We start from the raw sequence: 24,279 nt of genomic DNA on the forward strand, positions 1-24,279 counted from the left end.
TCGGTGTTTCTTTGTGCTCCCTGGTGTAAAACCCTGACAGTGGCCTTATCGACAGCAGTGGCCTTATCGATTGCCACTGGCTTTGTTACTCTGGTGTAACTCCACCAGTTTAAAACCTCTTGCACTGGTGGTAGTGGTGTTGCTTCGAGTGCCACCTACCCTGTGAGCTACAAAGGTTTTTAAGGCTTTGTGGGGGAGGGATAGCTCAGTGGTTTGAACATTGGCCTGCTAAACCCAGGGTTGTGAGTTCAATTCTTGAGGGGGCTATTTAAGGTTCTAGGGCAAAAAATCTGTCTGGGGATTGGTCCTGCTTGGAGCAGGGGGTTGGACTACATGACCTCCTGAGGGACCTTCCAACCCTGAGATTCTATTATAAACAATCTGGGATCCCAGCTTCAAATACTTCTGTGTTCCTGTGCAAGTAGGGCAGATGCAGCCTGACTTTAAAAGCCAACCAGGGAATACACAGAATCTCATTTATGTGCATAGGAGTGGTGGGGATTCAGTGCCTGGGCCAGGAATGCTTTGCTGGAGCTGGGAGGTAGCACTGCTAGGTCACTAACTCAGGAACCCGGCAGCCCAGGCCTCTCCTGAACAGCCAGATCATTTGGCCACATGATCTGCCAGGCTTTATTGGTGGACAAATGTCTTTCACAGACAAGACTGAGGCCTTCAAACCCTTTCCCTCTGTGAGTGGAGCCAGGCAGTCAAACCTGGGTCCCATGAAGAGAAAAGCTAGTGTGGTCTCCTCCCCCACTCTGCATTCTCAACCCCCTATGCTGTCCCTGGTCAAAGGTATTTTAAATGACTATTAAATGGATCTGAAAGTATCTCTGAATTCAGGCAGCAAAGCAGCCTCATCAGTTCATCTTTGCAGAGAGAGATTGACTGACTGATACGGAAAGTCCCTGGTGCAACATAACCAAACACCAGCCCAGACAGTCATGAACTCTGGCTCCCCCCCCCCGCCCCCACCCAACATAAAACCTGTTGTGTCAGGCTGGTCATGATACTGTAGGTTGTTTTCTTTTCTCTTGCTATCGCTGCTATCAAGTAGGAGTTAACAGCTCTTGTTTATACAATGACAATCTGGCCAGAGGCTGATTTAATACCTCCCACTTCTTTTAAGTGCAAATAGACTCTAATGTGTGTATTAGGCTACTTGAATGGCTGTTCTGGTGAAATAGTAGGTTTCCAAATAATTTACTCCCAGTTAGTACTTGAGCGGTGCGGGGAGGATCTATATAATGTGTCTAAGCAGCTCTACAAAGCCCCAGTCTATGTACCCTGAATAGAGAGGACCAGCATGCTAACAGATTGCTATACAAAGATTGTTTATTATCTTTTATCAGAATGATAAACTAACCAAGTCAGCAGTACACCATGACCCCTCCTGTTAGATATGTCTGGCTAATGCACTGTTTTCTCTATGTACCCTACTTACATGCGGTAATGACTAACCAATTGGCCCCATTATGCTGGGGAACAAACAGAGCTACCGTTACAATATCTAGCTCTTGTATAGTGCTTTTCATCAACAGCACCTCACAAAATCCCCATTTCTCAGATGGGGAAACTGAGGCACAGGTCATGTCTACACTGCCACTTACAACGCTGAAACTTTCTTCACTCAGCTGGTAGCTATTCCCCTCGCAAAGGTAATTTTATTACAGTGCTGGCAGAGCTCTCCCAGTGCTGGAGCCGTGATTTCACAGCCACATTAAATTTGACATCGGCTGTGTAGACATACCCACAGACGGGGAAGTGACTTGCCCAAGGTCACCCAGCAGAGCAGGGACAGAACCAAGACTAGAACCAGGTCTCCTGAGTCCCAATCTAGTTTTCTGTCCACTAGGCCATGCTAACTGTTTCCTTGTAGACAAGCCTTACCCCAAGGAGCTTAAAATGGAGATAGCCAAATGGTAGAGGAACGGGATTGTAATATACAAGCATGGTGAATAGTGTATGACCTGAGGTTGCAATATACATATATAAAGATATGTAGCTTACATGATACAAATAAAATATTCTGGACATTGACGCATAAGACTAAGAAAAGTCAGCAGAAGAGCATGATCCACTAAAGACTTCCTTTGGGATCCCATGTGATACACATTATAATGCACAGCCGAACAAAGCTGCAGTAATGCCATGGCAGGAGTAAAGATGGTGCCAGGGTGGAGAGATGCAGTTATTGCCAGCAGCACTCCTTCAGGTACTCGCTGCTGTTTGGGGGTGTGATTCAGTCAAAATGTATCTTTGCCTTAAGCTTTTAAAGCCCTTGCTATTTAAAGTAGAGATTGAGGTCAATGCAGAAAAATGTTCATGCATTAAAGTGCAAACCCTTACAGGATTCCTAGTTCCCTCTGTAAGCTCTTTCTCATGTAGGGCATGATCTGGCCCTAGATCAAATAACTCTAATAGCCAATAAAATGCAGGCAGAAGTGACAGATTTTCACTTAACACGTGTTTTAAAAGGTATAATTTCTTTGCCTGGTACTTAGAAAATCCATACCTATAAAATTCAGCTTTCTGTTCCATGGCAATTTAAAAAGACAAAACTGGGGGGTGAGGGAGGGAATCCTTAGCAGAAGTGTGTAAACTCTCCTATCACTAACTTGTACGCAATTTGATGGACATTATGGCTTCTTCAAGGTCACTTTGACCTATTATATGAATAGGAGGCTAGCATTAAAAAAAAGCAAAATCTGCTTTGTAATTCTATAATAAGTGCCCAGTAAATATGTGTATTGAAAAGTCTGGTAATACAGGTATGGTGTGTGTGCTGAACAGACCTCTTAAACCTTCCATGCCACAATCATTTTCTTTAAGACATTATATGCATACAGAACAGCCTCCCAAACTGGAGTGCCAGAGGAAGTTGCTATGGCGTGGTTAATCAGCCTGAGCTATTCTCAGAGTTGAAGGGGAATTTGCCATGCAATGTTTGTGGTTGGCATCGCCCAGTGACCCAATCCTTTTATAAGCAAATTCCCACTGACTTCGCCTTGTCTGATGTGCTGGCATAAAGACTGTCGGGACCCAGCCCAATGTGTCTTTCTATCAGCAAGATCCCAGCCACAACCGTGTGACCTTCATGAGTGGCTGTACAACGAAACCTGCCCGAAGGACCACTCAAGGGACTGAGGAAGAGTGGGTGCTTAGTAAAGGTACAGCAGAAGGCCTCTTTATTTGGCAGCGTCAAAGGGCCTTAAACCAGGTATGAATGTGATTTACTCAAGCCTTCAGGCCCCTTGGTGATGCAGTGGTGTAAAGGAGCCTTCGTATAAATAAGAATCAGACCCTAGAACTTCCATTCCTCGCACCAGCCCTTCTCCCTCTGGCACTTCCCGAGGGGGTGAAGTTTTTTAAAGGAAAGGAAACCCACTGTCCCCTGAAGTACTAGGAGAGGGGCGATTCTTCCTCTCTCTTTAAGAGAACTCTCTCATTCCATGGTCTCCATTTTCCATGCGCGTCCATGCTAATTCCTCGTCGTCTCTCCGGGTGCAGCTCTGAGTTCCACAGGTATTTTGGAAAGGAGCCGGCTTCTGTGGCTCACATGAGATTTGTTATTTGTTACCATGCATCCCTTTAGAGCTCTGAACCCACTGGACGCAGCAGCTCAAGTGGTGCAGCCTGGTCGCCTTTTCAATGGGAGCTTTATACTCCTCTGTAGCGAATGCCACTGCAGAGAGGGGCAGATTCTGCTGCCCTTGCTCAGGTGGAAATCAATAGGACAACAGCCAGAAGCAAGTCCTACCCAACGGGAATGAAGATAGTGGAACGTGAGGGTCAGAATGTGAACCCTTAACTCCCATTGGTGAGCAGTTTCACATGACTAGCCCCAATGACTTCAGTGGGAGTACTCTTATGAGCAACTGAGGGGGTGCTAGCTCTGCCGATGTCAAGAGGAGTTTTGCCTTTGACTTCAAGTCCAGGATTTAGCCCTGGCTCTTAGCAAAAAGTTCATGAGGAATGTGTCTCCTCTTGCAACCAACTCTGATAACTATGGGGGGGGGGTTGTTTTTGATTTGTTATAACACAATAGGGACAGCATCTCACTTTTTTCCTGAATGCAGTTTCTTGCTGTGTACAGTATACTGACATTGCCTTAAGTGTGTGGGAATTTCAAATGCCGTGAATTCCATTTCTGCCAGAAACAAAGGAAATCTAGCTCCGTGTGCCATCAAAATTGGGAGCACTGGGGTGTTTGGAGGGCCAGCTCCTGCCAGTTTTCTTTTCTTCCTTTCTCTCTGGTTGTTGGAGGAGACTGCAGAAGGTTCTCTCAGTTTAAGGAGGTTAGTTTTTCAGCTCAAGGGAAATCCAGCATCTTGAAGGATAAACATGGTTGGGCTCAGGATGGCTTTAAGCCTAGCTCCTCAGAGCCCTTTGTACCCACTGCTCTTTTGAAAGCCCACCTTAGTAGCTTATTTTGCTTGAATTGAAATACACCAAGATACTCCTCCCTGATAAATTCTGGACCTTACCTACAAAAGTGTCCAATCTGCCAGGGAGCGTGCATGCTCCTGGGTGGGGAACAGCGGCATCCTCTTTTACCCTGGTGCTGCAGCCAAACTGAAAACTGCCTGCTGCTGACGGAGCACATGACTCCAAGCTCAGAGAGGCACGTAAGGCCAACAGGTGTGTACGCAACATGCTAAACGGCTGAGAAAATAAGGCTTGGGATCTGTGCCCTGAGAGTGGTGGAAAGGCCTGGGAACAGCAGCATAGTGACACTACGGAGGGCCGTCTCTGTCTCCATGGATCTTTACCTTGCGGCTGAGAATAGCAGCTTAGCTCATGCCCTGTGTACACTTCGTGGGCCTTCCAGTGGAATCTTCTCCCATTAAAGCCTTGCTCTCACCAGACAACTCGGTAGGCTTACAATGGCCCCAGAGAAGATTCAAAGCCTCCACACGTCCCTCCGTAGCCAGCTGCAGGAAAGAGGTTTGCTCTCAAGGGGCTGAAGTGAGTCATGTACCGACAAGATATCCCCAGACCCTGTTTAAAAACAAAACGCTAGTTTCATGCACTGTAGGAGGTGACTGCCGGCTTGTTTTCAATCAGCTGTTTGTACATTTGAGAATTCTACATTGTTTTTCTAAAACGAAAAATGCAACAAAACCCCAGCATGTGCAAGACATGGCATAGCAATCAGTTTCCAATGTGTGTATGCAGCAGCCCCTCCCCATCCACCGGGCCATTGTAAATACTCGGGCTTTTCACCTGGTACCTCCCATCTGCAGATCTCTAGGCACCGTGCAACACTAACAAAGCCAGCTTCCATCCCAGCACTGTGAGAGGCAGGGGGGATAGTGTTATCCCCCTGGACACAATGGGCAGGTGAGACTTGTCTTTTCGGGTGTCCCAAGTTGGGCCCTAAAGATAAGGGGCTGCTCTTGAAAAGATTGGGCTAAGTGACTTGTCCAGGAACAGAATCTAATCTCTTGACTCACCTGTCTGTGCTCTCAGCGTTTGGTCCTGTGCCTCTTTCTCCGATACCCATGACATTAAACAGTGGGCCTTCCACCGTGCATGACAGTGCACACTGGGTATCTTTAGATATAGAGATCTGGGAACTGTTAAAAGATACAGCAAAGGACAAATGGAATTGTGCCGAGGAAGTTCAAATGAAACCTCATGGCATTGACAGCTGCAGTTAGAGTGGAGTACCGGGAGCCAAGATTCCTGGATTTTGGCCCCATCCTCTGCCATTGACTCACATGGGGATTCTGAACAAGCTCTTTAAACCCCACCTCATTTTACGCATCTATGAAATGCCAGGTGTAATAATACATCCCCTCCCTCACAGCCACATCGTGAGGCTGAATTGTTTGGTAAGTACTTGGAAATCCTCAGCTGAGAGGCATTACAGTACACGTGTGAGTTCAAATATCATGACTACACCTGAAGTCCAAAGAGCAACACTTCCTGGACAAAGCTTTCTCATAAATGTGTTTGGTTGTTGTTGCTGCAGCGCTTGGCGTGCTGAGAAAGAGAAAATCTTGCTAGACTCCAAGAGGAGATCAGGTTCATTGGTGCTCATATCCTGCAACGCTGCATCTGGAATTTGGATGCACTAGATTTATATTTCAGTCCCAATCAGAGACTTCAGCATTCCCTAAAAGTGAAGAGGGAAGTTGCACCGGAAAATCTCAGTGGTACACTGTGACTCAGATGCTGTCTGAAATTGATTTACTTCTGCTGGACTCTGAATTGGGACAGATCTATATGGGACCCATGCACTGGAGCATCATTGTCTTGTTTTCAAACTGTTGATCGTGAAGTGTTAGATTTTGTTCACTCTCCTGGATCTCATTTATAGCTGCAGTGAACCTTTTGCCAAATGTTTGTGTGTGGTTCTGGAATAACAACTGTTTGAGCTACATTCCATTAGCTCATGCACAGCGTGTAAACACGGCCAGACATTCAACCAGAGCGCTTCTCTAGGGACATGACTGGGCTGCTCTTCGGAGGGCCAAGGATCACCTGCGGTTTGTTTGAGTGAATAGCTCAGCTCAGTCTTTGCTGTATGTTGTCTAATTATAGACATTATGTTGCAAATGGCTTTTGAAGCTGTTAATGGTATTACTGGTGTTATTCTTCTAGCTGTTAATTATAACAGATTTGTTTGGGATGCTTTCCCGGTTTTCAGCTGTAATTGCTCTCCATGTTCCCTGATGTCCTGCAGTTCAGGGTAAGCCCTGTAGTTTTGGTAGATGATGTTCACCTCCCCTGTTGAAAATGGTTGTATAGTGATTCTTGTGAAGAATGGCTGCCATGTTCTACCCCAAGGTCAGCTGCATTCCTGCAATGAGCAAGTGCTGCAGCTGTGGGCCCAGATTCAGCAAGATCCTTATGCCTGGGGCTAACTTTACTCAGGTAAATCCCACTGCCTTTTAAGTGAGGCACAGGCACAAGTTCCTTGCTGAATCAGAGCTGTGGTCCATAAAGCAGTACAGGATTCTTCCTGCTAAGTCAGCAATCTAAGGTGTTATTACTAAAGTGCTACATAAGAGTCAGGCATTATTAGTAGGTAGGGAAATGGGAAAATATTAGCTGGATTGTTTCTCTTTTATTGTCATTAAGCTCTAAAGGGGTCTGTTCACTCTGCATAGAAAACCCCAGATTTATAGAGCAAGCTGCCTGGAGTGCTTTTGGTTTCTGTTTTTTCAGGCTTGTTCTTAAATTTTCAAAATACCAATAAAGCAAACACTGAAGAAAAGACTGGGCCCAGTCCTGCATGCAGGGCTTCTGCTGAGCTCCCCCTGGGATTTCAGTGCATGAAGAACCTACAGGATTGTACTTTCGCTGCTGTGAGGCCTGTAAAGCTTTACCACCAAGAGCTCATAAAATTCAACTTCAAAACAAAGCAAAATAAACTTGCTTTGATTGATAGCTTTCCTAGCTCTCCTCCATTGTCCCTCATTAGTATGCTTTCCCCTGCCTTTCCAGCTCTGAAATCCTTGTTTAGATAAACTTGAAAGCTAAAGGAAATTTGGCAGGCAGGGTCTTGCCCTATGGGAAGGGCAGATAGTGTCACCTTTAATGTAAACACGCACTATTGACTGGGGCTGGGAATTACTTGTCAATGATAAAGCTACCTTATGTGGTGGCTGTGTGCACACAGTTGCATACAATGAACGCGGCTTTTATGTTTGGTGAGCTACCCTATTAAAGCCGGTCAGGAAATGAGATGGGGAATAGAACTGACTCAGTAACTTGACTCAGATTAGTGGGTGTACCCGCTGGTGCATTGTTTGCAGTGTTGTTGTGGTGTTTGTCCCAGGAGAGTGGAGAGACAAGGTGGGTGAGGTAATATCTTTTATTGGACTAACTTCTGTTGGTGAAAGAGAGAAGCTTGTGAGCTCGGCAGGGAAGATATTACCTCACCCACCTTGTCTGTGTGTATGTACATCTATTGTAATAGATATTTATGTATTGAGACTTCTATAGGGCTTTTAACAATGAGCGTAATTAACGACTGGAACAACTTACCAAGGGCCGTGGTGAATTCTCCATCACTGACCATTTTTAAATTAAGATGGGACATTTCTCTAAAAACTCTGCTCTAGGAATTAGTGTGGGGCACGTCTAGGGTGACCAGATGAGAGAGATGAAATATTGGGACAAGGGCAGGGGAGGGGGGTCACCACTGGAGCATAGGAAAAATTGATGGGGGCTGAGCACCCACCGGCAGCTCCCCGCCCCCCACAGCATCAGCTCACTCCGCCTCCCCTCAGCGGGCTGCCACATCCTGCTTCTCCCCCCTCCCTCCAGCACTTGTGCCGCCATACAGCTGATTCGCACAAGCCTGGGGGGGAGGTGGGAGGAGCAGGAATGTGGCGAGCTTGGGGAAGAGGCGGGATCAGGGCAGAGATTTGAGGAAGGATCCAATGGGGCAGGGAGGGGGCGGGGCCAGGGCTGAGTGAAGGGCACGAGCCCCCTCCGCCTCTGCGCAGGAGTGCAAAATATCGGGACAAACAAGTAAATATCGGTACAGTCCTGATAAAATCGGGACGTCTGGTCACCCTAGGCAGGTCTCTGGCCTGTGTTACGTAGGAGGTCAGACTAGCTGATCACAATGGTTCCTTTTGGCCTTGGCATCTATGGATCTATTAAACCATTTCCCAGCCTCTCTTGGCTGCATCCTAACAAGCAAATCAACTTGATCTGATGGAGCTGGGGTTTGACTCTTACCTGGCTTATTTAGGGATGACAAGAATAAACACAAATCTGAAGGTGAGTACAACTAGTGCAAAATAACAAAACTTTCAACACGGTGCTAGAGTAAGCCAGGAACTGGGCAATACAGCCAATGGAGTATCAGGTGTACACCAGAAGTGTAGCGTCTGGGTCAGCCTCTCAGCTGGTGTAATTCAGCACGGCTCCAGCAGGGCCCGCATGGAGCTATGTTGAGGTGTACGAGCTGAGGATCTGGCCCTTACACTATGGGTTCTTCATTCGGGGGGGGGGGGGGGCGCTTTCCAAACTCTCTCTCGGAAGCCTTACAAACTGCAGTGACCAGGGCTTTCCTTCCACACCAGTGGTGAATTTGAAATGTCCTGTTGCCAAGACTCAGCCGCCCGCAGGAACTATTTCAGCAGGGCTTTGTGAAGGATCCAGAGTTGAGTAGGTGTCTTGCCTACGAGGTGGTGTTTGGTGTCCCGTTGGGTGAAAGCACCAGCTAGCTGGAGCAGCTACTGCACTCCTGTCACCACCAAATGTTTTCATGATGCAAAGGCCATTTGCCAATGGGAAAAACTGCTCATGCTCTCTATCCCAAAGGGTTATTTTGTCACAAGAACAGTGCACCGAGTGTTGCCTTGACCCTTATTCAGTCTGCCCAGCGGCCCCTGAAAAAATCCTAAATACAAATCTGCACATTGCTGCTTCAGAGAACTGAAGTAATAGGAGAGGATGCGGGTGCACAGCTGCTGTGGATGGCTCCGGGTCTCAGCCCACTTGTTTGAGAGTAATCAAAGGCTTAGTCTACATTACAGACGTCTGTGGGTGTATAACTACCCCGCAGTTATACCGACCAAACTCCTGGTGTAGACAGCTTCTCCTGTCCACATAGCTCCCGCCTCTCAGGAGGTGGAGTTCCTACGCTGATGGGAGAAGCCCTCCTGTTGGAGCAGGCAGCGTCTTCACTAAATGCTACAGCAGTGCTGTATGTGTAGACAAGACTTGTGCAGGTCAAAGGATCCCTGGAGAGCAGGGGAGGGGCCAGTATGGGGCATAAATAACAGCTCTTACCCACTGTCTGCACCCGGCTCCTTCCCCCACGTGCCTGGAGGGTCAGGCAGAACATAGCTTGCTTTTCTGGTTTAACATTAGGCCGTTGTATGACTGGAACATGCTGGCTTTTCCTTGAGTGAAGTGACCCATTCCCGAAGGCTGCATGAGTGCAGGCAATTGGTTAGGTGCTTTTCTTCTGCAGTTATTCCTGTGATCCTGGCCCTCATGTTCGGACCATTTTTTCGGTCTTTGTTCCTTCCTGAGCTCTGTAAAGCTCTCTCTGGTGCGCCGGTTGTAGGTACAGGCTAGATGGGAACTGAGCAAACACCCCTCTCGCCCCAGCTCTCACAATGTGCTTCAATCCGAATTTGGAACACGCTTGAGTGTCAAGCACCAGATCAGCAATTATGCAAAATCACAGGCAGACCATCACATGCCCTCTCCTTGTATGGACACAGTTCTCCAGAGACTAAAAAACACAGAGTGACCCCACGTTCCCCCCCTGTATCTCCATCTCCCGACACCGACATCGGTGGTGTGTGGAGGTTGTAACTGTCATGCTGATGTTTTCCAAGTGCTGTGCCTTTACATTATTACTACAGCATCTTTCTGGCTGCCATTTTGTGACCGATCTGGCACATGCTTTGCCGTCCCACGGAGACTTCACGCTTGCTGTTCATTGTGCGTCTGCAGTTTATTTAATCCAAAATAAGCCATTTGGGCTGGTTCTTCTCTGTCTATGGAAAAGCGCAACAACATCCCCTTGACCAGGTGGGAGTCAAACTCTGGGTCTTGGCATGCCCTGTGCCTGTTCACCCTCTCTACTGAGATCAACATCCAGCTGGAACAGAATCTTCACCTACTTATGCACCCGGCAAGTCTTGCTCTTTCGTAAGCACTCCCCTTGGATACCCTTTGAACCTCTCTTTGCACTCTGCCTTGGCCTTCAGATGCCATTCTTACCTTTGTCAGTTCCCTGAGTATCTTCAGAACCTCATGCTGGCTGACATCTGCTACCTCTTGCTTGACTCAACCAAAGGAAAACCTCTCAGAACCCTCCAGTAACAGTATGCTCTGCAGAGAGCTAGTTGGGGTTGTTTTATTTCTGGTTTTCTTTTTTCCTTCAGTGTCAGGAGTGTTTACACACTGTCACAAAAGAGGGAGGGGCTTTCAGATGCCTTACTCTTCTCCGGGTTCAGCACTGTTTCTGTAGACTTAAGAACGGAAGATGCAACTTACCATGCTCCAGTCACGCTTGTTCACATTATGTGGGCTAATCACGTTTGTTTCATATTGCAACCCTCAGAGCTTGACTTTGCAATAACCCAGGAGCTTTCAGGCTTAAGGGAAACAGTATGTTACTACTAATCTGAACTGGAAGGAGTCTCATAGCCCAGAAGAAACTAGAAACAAGTTGACAGTACAATACACATTATCATCCTCTTATTTCCTGGGTGTAGGATTCCCTCCCAGAATCCATGTCACCGGAGAGAACGTTGAGGCGCCTTTAGGCAGAAAAAGTGAAAGTTAAAACTGTTATTTTTATTGTTATTGTTTTGAAAGCTGCCATCTAACACACACAACACATTCAGTTAAAAATGTGAGATTTTCTTTTCATGCTAACTTTCTGTCTGGTCACATGAAAACACTACATAGAAAAAGAAAAATAACTTACCGGGAAAGTGGTAGGGGGAAAGCCTGATGTATAATGAGGATGTGAAAGCATCCATTTAAATAGACTTTTAAATCCATGTGATCCAAAATACTTCCTTCCCTCTCCAATGGCTTTTTTTGAACCAGGTAAATTTTAATAACCTACAATCAAAAATCTGCTATTTCAGTATGGCACCGGTGTGCTAAGTATCAATTAGCAACGGACATTCTTGGTCACTTTACTGCATCTCAACAGGACTGGAGCTAAGATGAAATGAGAAAGTGATGAAAATTATAATCATTTTAGGGAAATCATTAAATAAAAAACAGAATTGCTATGTAAATACCATGGAACGGTTTGTGTAATGTGTTAAGCCAGCGATAACTAACTTTCAGTGCAAAAACATCTTGTTTTCCACTCTAAAAAGGTGGGGGAGGGAGGATGCTTTTCCTTTTCCTTTCCCCCTTTTCCTAAAAAGACTAGCTCTTCAATCAGTTATGCCTCCCAATATCCCTAGGAGCTGGGAAATAACATCCTTGTTTTATAGATTGGTTTACTGAAGCACAGAGAGATTAAGGCCAAAACTTTCAATCCTGAGTTCCTAAAATCATCCATCTAAATCCACATTTAGGCCCCAATCCCATAAGACAACCCAGGCAAGTGGACCTTACAGCTACACTGAGCCCTACAAAAGTCAGCGGGTCCACGGTGCAAGATCAGGGCCTTATGCACCTATATGAAAGTGACCTGATGTCCCAGCACTATATATGATCTGATGCTAGGACAGGGAGACAGGAAAAGTTACTTAGCATGTTACCTCTTTGGGGGCAGAGCCTGTCCTTTGGTTCTGTGCCCGCAGAGCACCCCGCACAATGGCGTCCTGGTCCAGCATACAGTAATACAAATAATAATATTATTGCACTTTAGGCCCTGATCCTGCAAGCACCTATCTGCTCCCACAGTTCCACTGCTATATGCATAACTGTTTGTGGGATCCAGACCTTCGTTTAGTAAGCTACCTCTTCCTATTTCGAACACCCTTAGATTCTAGGTGTTCAATCCTCAGCGAAGAGCCTGATCCTGCTCCCACCCGTGTCAATACCAAAAACCAAACTCTCTTCAGTCAGAGCAGAATCAGGCTCTGTGAAAGCACAGTCCCTTTTCTCTATTTCACCTGTTTTCAGCAGGATGGAGAATGCTCCCAACTCCAGCCAAAGCCAGTGGGAAGTGTGGCTGTTCAGCAGGCTCTCACTGACTCTGCTGGACCAAGCCCAGAGGACTGAAACACACTGGCTAATCAGTCCCACTGAACTCAGCAAAACAAAGGGACCTTTCCGGAGTAGCTGCAGATACAGCACTACCGTGAGCCTGCCTGCTGTAAGATCAATTAACCTTTCCTATTAGTGAAAAATTAACAAAGGTGCAAACCCAAAGCAAGCACTGAGGACAAAGGGCAATTATTTGGGGATTTATCATAAATCATTACTTCCTTTGCCAGGCAGCAGGGAAGCTTCTCCAGCTTTCTGAAGCAAGCTGTTCTTGGTCAGCATCTTTTGCAGAAGGCTGGGGAATGTTGAATGTGGCTAAGGTAGGTTTTCCTCGGGGCCGATCTGAACACTTCAGGATAGTCCCCAGTACTCCTGCATTACCAACCACAAAATATGTCACTGCTGGGGGTGGGTTTCAACTCTTGCCATCTTTGCTTGGTAATATTCCCACCTAGCATTGATCAGACACTATTCTAATACCGTACGATTGTTGATTAGGGTTGTGGTAGCCGTGTTGGTCCCAGGATATTAGAATGACAAGGTGGGTAAGGAACTATCTTTTATTGGGACCAACTTCCGGTGGTGAGAGAGACAAGCTTGTGAGCTTCCAGAGTCCCTGTCACCAACCGAAGTTGCTCCAATAAAAGATAGCTCCTCACCCACCTTGACTTGCTAATATCTTGAGGTAGTATTGACCGCCTGCTTTGGTTTATGAGTGTGGAGTAACATAAGTGGAAGCACTGGCAAACCTGGTTTACTACTGTCTTAGGGCCCAAGCCTGAAAGCAGTTACTATACGTATACTTGCTTCAAAGAGACAAGAAGCGGGAGTAAGCAAATGCATTGGAGTAACTCCTTGGTAGGATCAGGCCCTTGGGTATCATTCCAGTGCAGTAATGTTCTCTCCTTGGTACAAATGTAATGAATCCAAGCCCAGGATGCGTATCAAGTTTCTTGCCTAAATAGGTGCCACAAACTGCTATAGATGCAAAATTAATGTACTGGAAAGGTGAGTACCAACCGCACTAGTCACTGGGCCGAGGTTCATATTTTTTTAAATTTTATAATAATTTACATAGTGTGTTTTATCTGAAAGGATCTGCCTGCATCAGTCAAACTACAGGATTGGAGCATATGGGCACAGTCCTCCAAACACCAATACAGCTTTGCCCGGATGAGTAGTCCCTTCATGATCTACTCATGTGCACAATGTTTACAGCACTAGGCCATGCATGATGGAGCTGATTGTTCAGAGGTGCTGAGCACCTATTGACTTGAATTGGAATCTCGTCTGGTTCTGACAATAAGGCCGACAAGCACGAGCGAAATGCAGTCCCATCTCGGATGCGGAGCAGCGCACAGCACACAAACTGCAGAGTGCACAATGCCAGACTTAGCAGAGGCATAAACAAGCCCCGCAATAATGATCTCAATACATAATTCACGATGCCTGGCCCTTCCATAGCAATTTCCTGATGAGGATCTCAAAGTGCTTGTCTCGCCCTCTGTAAGCGAGGGAATATCGCCTCATTTTGGGATGGAGAAACTGAGGCACAAAGAGTTTGAGGCCAGTATTTTCAAACCTAAAGTGAGGCACCTCAATAAAAGGAAAGTGCACTGATTTTCAGAGTTCCTGTGCAACGTATGTTCCATGCTCCTCTCTGCTGGCTCCTCCCCTAGAGGGTAACATCCTACTACTGCTACCAGCCAGTGAAGTTGCTCCCTTTAAGCTCAAGTTGGTATGTGCTTGTGATGCTGACACCAGTCCCCAACACAAATCTTTCCAGCCAAACCCACCCAGGATGCCAGGGTAGTCAGAGCTCCTGACTTCCTTGTCCTGGGCTTGGCTGCAGATAGGGTTGACCAGACAGCAAGTGTGAAAAATCAGGAAGGGAGTGGGGGGTGGGGGGGGGCGTTAATAGGCGCCTATATAAGACAAAGCCCCAAATATGGGGTCTGTCCCTAGAAAATCGGGACATCTGGTCACCCTAGGTGCAAATCCTGAGCTTGAGAGAAGTTAGAGCAACAACCCCGAGAGGAGGCGGCGGGAGATAAAGCACAGGCGGCAGGTGGCTGCCTTGCAAGGCTGCTGCTGCTCCAGCTCCCGGGCTCGGGGACTCCAGCCCGGACTTTCCTTCCCGCTTCGGTGACTGGGTTGATGATTTTGTGTGTGTGTGCGTGTGCCAGGAACTCCGCTCCCACGTGGGGCGGACTCCAAGGTGCTCCATGGGGCGGCCAATGAAAAGTCCGCGCTCCAGTAGCAAATGACCCTGACACGTCTCGTAACATAAACAGTGGCGAGGCAGCCAATGAGAGGGGGAGGCCGAGAGGTTTGGACTTTGGGAACTCATTGTCCGGTCGATGCATGTCCCCGCCCGTGTCCGGGGCCTGCCCCAGCCGGGCTGTGTTTGCAGCTAGGGGTGTGTTTGTGTTTGCAACCAGGGCTCTGCTCCTGCTCTGGGTCTGATGGAGGATCTGACCCCCACGCTGAAGGGCTGCAGTCGGGCGGCGGGGAGGAAGGGGGCTCGCCTGGTCATTGGGGTTCACTGTTCTCCTGCAGCCTGGGAAGGACGAGCCCGCTTCCGCCGTGCAAACACCACGGCCCCAGCCCCCGCGGTGCTAGGCCCGAAGTGCACCTTAGCGGCGACAAACCTGCACCCGGGGGCTGGTCTTCGCCTCCCTCCTTTCTGGGGCTGGGAAATAGCAACCGGGCCCGCTCGGACCCTGTAACCACAGGCCCACAACCTCCCGCCCTTTCACCCAGATCCCTAAATAGGGTGACCAGATGTCCCAATTTTATAGGGACAGTCCTGATTTGGGGGTCTTTTTCCTATATAGGCTCCTGTTACCCCCCCGCCCCACTCGCTGTCCGGTCACCGTAGCCCTACACCCCCCAGATGTTGCAGGGGAGACGTGCATTGCGGGGTGGGGGGGGGGCTGTTTATGGGTGTGCGCGCGACTTTTCTTTTTGTGCTTTCCCCTTTTATTATTTAAATTGATACGTTTCATTACTAGGGAGAAAAATAAAATATTCCTTTGATACACAAAATCAAATTGATATTTAGCCTCTGCTTACTTTTTTATGCATGGCTCCTTTTCCCCGCATGGTAGTGACAGATTGTTTGAGCTGGAAGGAAAAGCCATTCAAAGCTAATTAAGCAGCCATTCCAAGCAGTATTTGCAAGCGGGAGGCTGAGAAGCGGCGGCGTTTGTCAGCGCTCGGCACCCGCGTGGCTTTGACTGACAAGACCGGCGCTGGAGTGGCAGCCCGGGCAGCCTCCGCCAATGGACAAAAGGCAGCCGGCTCTGCCCCTCGCCGATTGGTCGGATAGATCTTTTTGATGGAAGGTTGCTTTTTGAAGAGGGGGGTGGTGGCACGGTGCGGGCCCCACGTGGGGGGAAGGCAGGGTGGGTTGTGCCTGTGACGTGGGGCGCGAGGAGCCATTTTGTGCTAATAGCTGCTGCCCTGGCGCGGAGCTGAGGGTGCATCTGCGGAGCCCTGAGCCGGGTCCCGCTGGGTGCAGGGGCGGGCTGAGCAATGGGGACTAGCCCTGCAAGCCGGGGGCTGCTCTGAGCCCTGCCTGGCTTGCACCCCTCCCTCCCTCCAGAGCAGGTGCAGGATTCCCCCCCCCCCGCGCTCATTCTCGCGTGGGCAGGACCTCGCCCCGCGTGTTTCCCTGCTGGGCTGCGGGGCCTTAGCCGAACCCCCTGTTCCGCGCGTGGAAAGGGCCGGGGTGCTGCTGGTGGAGCTTGCCCTGGCTGTGGGGTGATTCCCAGCAAGAACAGCGCGGGGCTCGGTCCGCAGCCGGCCCTACGGGGGGGTTATTCCTCGGGGGAGCCAGGGTGCAGCACCCCGGGCAGCATGGGCTGGGAAACTGACCAGAGCCCCGAGGGCCATGTTCATGGATTCCCACCTCCGGGCCTTGCGGCGGGGAGAGCTGGCCGCAGCGCTCCCGACGGCCGGCCAGACCCGCAAATGCCTCCTCGCCTGTTTTCAGGCGTGTTCCCATCAGCCAAGCGGACTTTATTGACATTGTCCCTGTAGCCTTCGGGGGACGCCGGAACAATCTCCGGGAGGGAAAACGGGTGGGAGGCAATCCCCGCTTTGCATTGCGAGGCGCTCTCTGTTTTGCTAACCTAATAGGCCTAGGAAGGGAGAGATGCTAGAAAGCAGAGTTTGTAAACACCGTGCGTTTAAAGGCTGCTGCAGATAAAACCTTTGCAGTGGAGTCTTTGCTGCTGGTCTCTTGTTTGATTTAAAGGCTCAGCCCCCCCACCCCCCGCAGTTACAATAAACTTTGCTTTGTATGGCCTGTAAACCCCGTGATATTCAAATCAGTTCGGGCCAGTGTGTAACTTTAATGACATTACCCGTGTTCTTCATTAAAGCGGCTCAGACTTGAAAGGAGCCAAGGGGAGGAATACGAGGGGAAACAGGTAGTGAGAGCTGCAGCAAGGGCTGTTCCCCTTTGGAGGAGCACCAGGCAGCATTTCTCAGCCTCCTCCCGGAGTAGGGCACATCAAAGGAGATGTTTGCTTCTCTTGTCCTTTAGGGTGGAAGGAAGGAAGGAAAGCCAGTCTGTGATTCCCCAGCAGCCTTTCGAAGCGCTGGTGGTGAGGGGGAATGGCCTTTCCCCCTCTTCTTATTCTTGTCCCGATTATTTTATCAGTATTAAATCTTGAGACGTGAAAACGTGAAAGTGACCGAGCGCTTCTGTTTGCTTTATAGTAGCTAATTAGCCTCCGTAGCTAGGAGTCTAGCAGGCCATGGGGAAGGTTCTCGTTCACAGGCGAGGTCAGAGACCGAGAACCCATAACCTACAGCTGTGCAGTTGGGGGGTTCCCCCCTCCCCGATCATTAACTAACGGAAGTAGCAGACCCCTTGCAAAGCAAAATCCATCCGCGGGCTGCTGCTTTGCAGGTGAGGAGTTTGTGCCGGAGGCAGACCGGCTGCCCGGAGCGATGGTTTGCGTCCCCCGGGCTGGCTGCAGGATTTGCTGGGTGGACACGGGGCGGCTTTCTGGCTGCAGAGAGAATTGCAAAGGCCAGACAAGCAAAGGGCTCTTGCCCCCGACCCCCGCTCGTTATGCGGGCCGAGCTGTTGCCCCAGTTCCGAGCTCCAGGGCCCCGGGTGCAGGCGGGGGGTGGCGCCCCCTAGCAAGCGCTGCGCCCGGCCCGCCACAGCCCCCAGCGGCGGGGCAGGGCCCAGGGCGCCTTGCCGACACAAGATGGCATTGTGACGTCCCCGCTGCCGGCGCCCATTCGCCGGCCGAGCCGCCCCGCCCCACGTGGGCTCCCCGCGCTGCCATTGGTCCGGCCCGGGGACGCGGGGCTCCTTTTTGTTACCCTTCCCTCGCGCTGCGCAGCGCTCTCGCGCGGCGGCTCGGCCCCTCGTGCTCTGCCTGCGGAGGCTGCGGGTGGCACCGCCGGGTCCCGGGGCGCGCGAGCCAGCCAGCCAGCCAGGGGGATCCAGCAGCCTCCGGAGCATGTGTTCGCCGCCCCGCTCCGGCTCCGGCTCCCGGCGGCCGGGGGTCCCCGCGGCGTGAACCCGCCCGCCCGCCCACGCGCGTGGGAGCCGGCGAGGATTCCTCGTGGGAAGCGGAGCCAGCAGCAGCAGCAGCCGCCGCCGGGCTGCGGAGTTATGGGGCCGGCCAGGCGCTGAGCTGACGCCCGGCAGCGGAGCCGCAGCGGAGCCCGAGCGGCTGGCGGAGCCCGCCCGGGAAGTGGCCTGGCTTTGCCCCCCCTCGCCCAGCCGCACGGGGGTTTTCTCGGCGGCGAGCAGCGGGGCTGGAGAGCGGCGGTGCCTGGGGCGCCCCTCCGCGGCCGGGGGCCGGAGCCCGCAGACCCCCGGGGGAAGCAGGGAGGGGCCGGCGAGCAGGATGCCCAGGAGCGGCCGCTGCCCCGCGCCCCCCGCCATGTGCGTCGTTCGCCCGAGGGGAGCCCGGCTCCTGCGCCCGGGACCGGCGAGCCTGCCCGCCTGCTAGGCGCCCCGCGCCCGCCCCGCCCGGGACTTCGCTGCTCCCTTTGTTCCGGTTTTGGCCCCTCCGGGGCAGCTTGGTGGCCGAGCCGCGGCCCGGGCTCGCCTGAGAGCAGACGGCGCTTGGGGCCGGTGGGGGTGACCTGGTGGCCGGTGAGCTCCTGCGATGTACCCCCAAGGCAGGCACCCGGTGAGTCCCCGCTGCCCCCGGGCGTGTGCGAGCTTCCCGGGGCCGGGGGGGTCAGGCTGGCCGTGCGGCGCCCTGCTGCTGGTGCTCCCGGGAGCCCGGAGCGAGCCCCCGGCTCCGCGTCGCCAGACAGACGAGCCTGGGGCAGGCAGGGGCTCTCCCGCCCCGACCCCTCTGCCATCCGGGCGGGGGGGATCTCAGAGCCCCGGTGGAGCCTGTTTGTTTGGGGGAGGGGTGTTGGGCAGGGACTGGGGGGCCAGGCATCTCCTCCCCGTCTGTAAACGGCTTCTCGCCCTGTACCCCATAGGCGCCCCACCAGCCTGGCCAGCCGGGCTTCAAATTCACGGTGGCTGAATCCTGCGATAGGATTAAGGATGAATTCCAGTTTTTGCAAGCCCAGTATCACAGGTAACTCTCCCTTCTCTGCCTGGTTAACAAAGGTTAAATGTTTAATGACAGATTTTAAGTGCACACTAGAGCATGTATTAAAATGTCTTTAGAAGAACAATTTATGGCTCTGTGTTGACTAGCATCAATCGCCAGCCCAGGCTCCTTTTGTTCCTCCCTGTTTGTCATTTCGGAACTGCCCCGGTTTTTAACCCTCTGCCTCCTGGGCTCATCGGAAAAGCTCTAGTAACCCCTCCAAATCCCTGCTGGCTGGAACCTTTATTTGTCACTAGGGTGTTCCCCCCCTTTGATCCATACCAAGAACACCCCCCCCGTTCTTACTTTGCCATGAGGCGTCCCCCAAAAAAATTATTACTCCTTTGTTCCGCTGAAATTTCCCATCTTATTAGCTTGCAAGACTTCTGCTAGCCTGCCATTGATTGGGCAGAAAGCTGGGATTACTAAGGGGTAAATTTCAGGAGCTATTAAAAAAACAAACAAAAACCTACTGATCTGCGGTGGCATATTTCTAAGAAGTATTACTCAAGATGGTGTCTCCTCTTCCCCCCCCCCCACTTGACTTTTCACTTCATCACTGCGGGATCTTAAATATATATTTATTCTGTTTTATCCTCTTAGTCTTAAAGTGGAGTATGATAAGCTTGCCAACGAAAAGACAGAAATGCAGCGCCATTATGTTATGGTAAGAGATTTTAATCAGATTTTGCATCAGGCTGTACATGGCATTCGCTGATAATGGAGCAGTTAAATGGGCCAGGGGGTGGTGGTGCGAGACCCTTAAAATGAATATTGCCCATTCAGAACAAGTTGTCTTCCTTCTATGGCTTGCCTGGGGCTGGATGGTTCCTATCTCTAAACATTACAGCTGTCCCTTCATTGTTACCTGGCTGACTGGTTGTGAACCATCCTTTAAGGGGAGAAACAAGACTTTTGGTGACCAGTCTTCCTGCCGTGTTTTGACAGGCGCTGATTATCTTGTGGCCTCCCCTTAGATTTACCAAATATCTGACTTGTGCCTGAGGACAGCAGGCTTAAAAAGATTGGAAACCTAATACAAGTCTCCTGTTAACCCTCTCCCCTGACACCCCCAAATAGGACTTTGAAGAATTTAGAGGCAGGAGTCTTGCTGACTCTGTGTCACAAGAGTCCATGTTTGTATCGTTGCCTAGTTAAAACTTCAACCCCCTGTAAGAATGCATTTTGCAACTTGCTGAACCTGGAGTGTTTGGACTAACTTCTGATGTTAGGAGACAGGGGTCAGACTGCTCCTTGTTTTGCCTGAGGCCAGAGAAGGCCTGTTAGCACATCGTCATCTCTCAGTTGCTTTGAGGAAAGTGGATTCTTTTCTTGCTGCAGAAATCTTTTCACTCTAGTTGCATTACAGGGGCAGTAAGTGAGGTGATTCTTTTGATTTGTATTTCTAATCAATTTAGCGTGACCAGCTTTCGTTTTCGAAGCATGCAGAAAGAACACAGGCCCATTCCTTGACTCCTAAAGACATAGTGCAGAAAGAACTTTTAAAGGAAAAAAATATAAGATGTTTTCCAAACTGCAGTATATTAACCTTTTTTCTATTCAAACTTGTACATACTGGTCAGATGCAACTCTGGGGAAAGAGTAGGCTGCTGTTCTGTTTCTTCTAACTAGCTTATGGAGAGAAGATGAACGAAAGAGAGTATCCTCTTGTTAAGTGTGTGTCTGTTAAACCCTACATGCATGCGGCTATGACTTATGATTTAAAATTTCCTTGTCTAATATGCTTTAAGTACAGTTCTGCCCAGGAGGTTTTTCTGATAATGGTCTTATGCAAAATGACAATTTTTTTCCTTCTTTTTTCAGTACTACGAAATGTCATATGGTTTGAATATTGAAATGCACAAACAGGTGAGTGATTCTCTTCCATATCCTGTCTCCCTTCCCTGAACCATGAAAATGAAGTCCTGGTTTTGAGAAATAAAAGCTAGCTGCTCATATGGTTGGTGTTATACCCCATGACCATGAGTATATATGAAATTTAGTTGATGGAAGTCCAACATTTTTTCCATATGTTAGGGAAGAGTTCAGATGTTTTTTAATTGTTTACAAGGAGAGATGAAAGTAACGCTGAGAACTTCTCGTATGAGATGCATACCTGGATCAGTACATCTTGTATATATGATTAAACATGGAGAAACAGCTAATTAATACCGATTTGATTGTTGGTGCAACTCCGCATTCTTTAAGGTCATACTTCTAATTAATACAGCACTGGATGGATGACTTCAGAACAAATCGTCTTGTAGGATTCTAGCAGCCACTGCAATGTGGCTCAACGCCATGTTTTACATCCTACATCTGGAAGGTGAAGAAATGTTTGCAACTTTTGTCTGCTCTAATGTGTAATTTGCCTAAAGGGAAAACATGAAGGACTGTTGCAGAATGTGATGTGCTGCCTTGATAAGATTAAAGATAAAGAGCCTGAAGGCTGGGCACAGGATGGTAAAACTTAAAGGAATGAAGTTATTATTGAGATTAGACCTGATTATTTGTGGTGGGTGCTGATGCTTATTGGTTTTAAAAGTAGTTCTAAGAACTTAAGATAGAGATAAGTTGACATCTTCCCAATTCATGAATCAAACCAATTTAACCCAGTGTTTTTGGTAATAGTGATGTAAATGGTATTGACACTCTCCTAAATAGCAAGGTACTGCTAGCGGACTAGATTCAATCCATGTTATTTAAATACACAGTGGTATGTGCCTTCTTATTTCTATCTTTTCTCCTCTTCAGTTCATACAGTCTTGCTAGGTATATGTAATTATTTAAACAGTGACAATTAACATTGTGTGTAGCCTTGTAAGATTTCTTCTTCCCATGCTGACTATCCTTACTTTTTTCCTTTTGTTGCTTCCCCTCTGACAGGATCATTGCCTCCGATTACAGACCTATTTGCATAGTTTATATGCATTCATCTGTGAGAAAGCTGTAGATTAGCTGGCATAGTTAAGTGTCCTCTTGTTTGGATAGTGACGTTTGTAGGGGGAAATGCAAAACCTGTGAGATTGTTCAGACTGACTTCGTGGTTGGGTGCTTTGGGAGAACCTATAGCATTTTCTGACTTGATAAAGCCGAAGAGATCTGTAAGGAAAGCACGTTGATCTCTTTGGGTGATAGGCCCCTTTTGGTGCAGTTATATCCCATTGCTAATGGGAGCTGTATGCATCTGTCAAGAGGACAATAGCCCCTGAACATTTTTATGAGAATACATTTAGGGACATAGAACAAAACAAAACGTGCTGCTTTTATTACAGGATACGTTTTACCTCTACAACTTACACTAGAATTCTTTTTCCTCTTTTTGGAAATCTGTGACATATGCAGTGACATAAAATGAAATGCACCTTCTTGAGCAGTGTTTAGTGAGGCAAACTCTGAGGTGTTCATCCTGGCTATTCTTTAAAATGCCGAATGGCAGAGCTGAAGGTTGGCATTGGTGTATGTTACTAGACTACTGTTTTCTGCAGCATTGCGAGCTGTGTTAGTTGGTGTTTTTTGTGAGAGTGTAAAAGACCCTCTTCCCTTTGGTGGAATTTTGCTTACTGGTGCTATTAAAGTACAACAATGTTTGCACTTTACAAGTGTTTACATCTTGGGGCACTATTCAAAAACATCGAACCCTAACAGGGAAGCCTGGGTGGATCTGGTGTTCCCTGTCTTGCATTCCACCATTTTAAAGGGCTAAATAAAAATATTCTTCAAATGGTTCCTGAGTGGAACCTTTCCTGGCTGTTTTCATCATCACTGGTGGCTGTATGTGCAGTTCCTTATATTAGAATTGAGGAGGCTCTCTGAGGTGAAGCTGTTTTTGTTGTTTGATCACCAATGGTGTGCTTGATGCTGTAGAAAAACAGAGCCACCACCCCTGCCGTAGCAGCTGAAATGGACGTATAGTCTGTTTTCTGAGTCTCAGAATTGGGTGAAATGAGCAAAGGAGACAAGGGGGAGGGAGGGCGTGAGAACTCAGGAGAGAAGAGCAAGTATAATCTAAAAGGGTTTGTCACTCTTCCTAACTGCAAGGGCTTTACAAAATAAATCCTACCACTAATTGCAGTGTGGGTCCTAGGTGCATCTGGCTGAGGGTAGCTAGTCCTGAACAAACAAGTTTATCAGCTGACCTGTTTAGCGGTTGACTTGTGTTTATCTGCACACAATCAAGTAGACTGGAGTACTTGAATTATTCATACAATGTCCTGCCCTCCAGACTTGACTGCTTGTGATTACATCTGCCTGAGACAAACACTGATGGATACTTCATCTTTAAGCAAAAGGGGATTGCCTGTCTGTAGGCTTATATAACAGATTATCTCTTCTACATTGAATGTTAAAAGTGTGTGTGTGTGTGTTTTTTCTCTTTATCAAATCACAAAGAGAAGTAAGAATAAAGGTGATTTCATGAATGACTCCATAGGCTATGTGCAAGGAGTTATGTATGAAGTGACAACTCACTCTATTGCATATGATTCAGGGAATTACTCCTAGTGTCTACCACAAAAGATTGTGGTAAGTGAATTTGGGTAACATAGCAATCTTCTTAAATACAAGTTTTACCTGCATAGGATTTAAATATATATTTGCTGCCTAGTCAGTTTTTCTGAGGCTTTTTTCTTTCCAGCATCGATTTTCAATTGCATCCATTTTATTGGTCCTATTTTGCTTTTTATCATCTAGAAAGATTTGGATGAAATCTAATTGAATAATCCAGAAAAGCATCTAATCATGTGTTGGGAGACAAAACACCGGGTGGTAAATATGGCTAGTTTCTAGGTTTGATGGCTAGGAGCTCAGCACATAAGCATTTCTTGTTGTTAGAGTTAAACTAAGACTTTGGCCTTGGAACACATTTAAACCATATTGACACTTTCATGAGAGAATCCTGCTTCTTCTGGAATATTCCAAGAACAGGGTATACTTTATCATTTTGGTTAGCAAGGCATGCCAGATAAAACTCCTTAAACACTTGAGAAGCCAAGTAACTGCTTACTATGATACTTTCTGACATCTTAAG

At 48.6% G+C, this 24,279-nt stretch overlaps 1 protein-coding gene and 1 long non-coding RNA gene across 9 annotated transcripts in view; one reads left to right on the forward strand and one right to left on the reverse strand.

Annotated features, from left to right (window-relative positions):
- Positions 1-1,396: 1,396 nt before the first annotated feature.
- Positions 1,397-15,993, reverse strand: LOC115659183. The gene is made up of 3 exons (XR_004002466.1): positions 15,739-15,993; positions 11,417-11,658; positions 1,397-5,001 (listed from the first exon to the last, which is right to left on the reverse strand). It is a non-coding gene; the product is annotated as an uncharacterized LOC115659183 (long non-coding RNA).
- A 2,623-nt stretch (positions 15,994-18,616) lies between these two features.
- TLE3 (TLE family member 3, transcriptional corepressor) overlaps positions 18,617-24,279 on the forward strand; it is a 48,010-nt gene continuing 42,347 nt past the window's right edge. For all 8 annotated transcript variants that reach the window (XM_030577178.1, XM_030577180.1, XM_030577179.1 and 5 more), the window contains exons 1-4: positions 18,617-18,830; positions 19,135-19,235; positions 19,854-19,917; positions 21,075-21,119. In XM_030577178.1, coding sequence (XP_030433038.1) covers positions 18,807-18,830; positions 19,135-19,235; positions 19,854-19,917; positions 21,075-21,119 — 234 coding nt within the window. In that variant the 5' untranslated portion in view covers positions 18,617-18,806. The remainder of the gene's footprint in view (positions 18,831-19,134; positions 19,236-19,853; positions 19,918-21,074; positions 21,120-24,279) is intronic.

Source organism: Gopherus evgoodei, chromosome 10, assembly GCF_007399415.2.
Source record: "Gopherus evgoodei ecotype Sinaloan lineage chromosome 10, rGopEvg1_v1.p, whole genome shotgun sequence".
Taxonomy (NCBI): domain Eukaryota; kingdom Metazoa; phylum Chordata; order Testudines; family Testudinidae; genus Gopherus; species Gopherus evgoodei.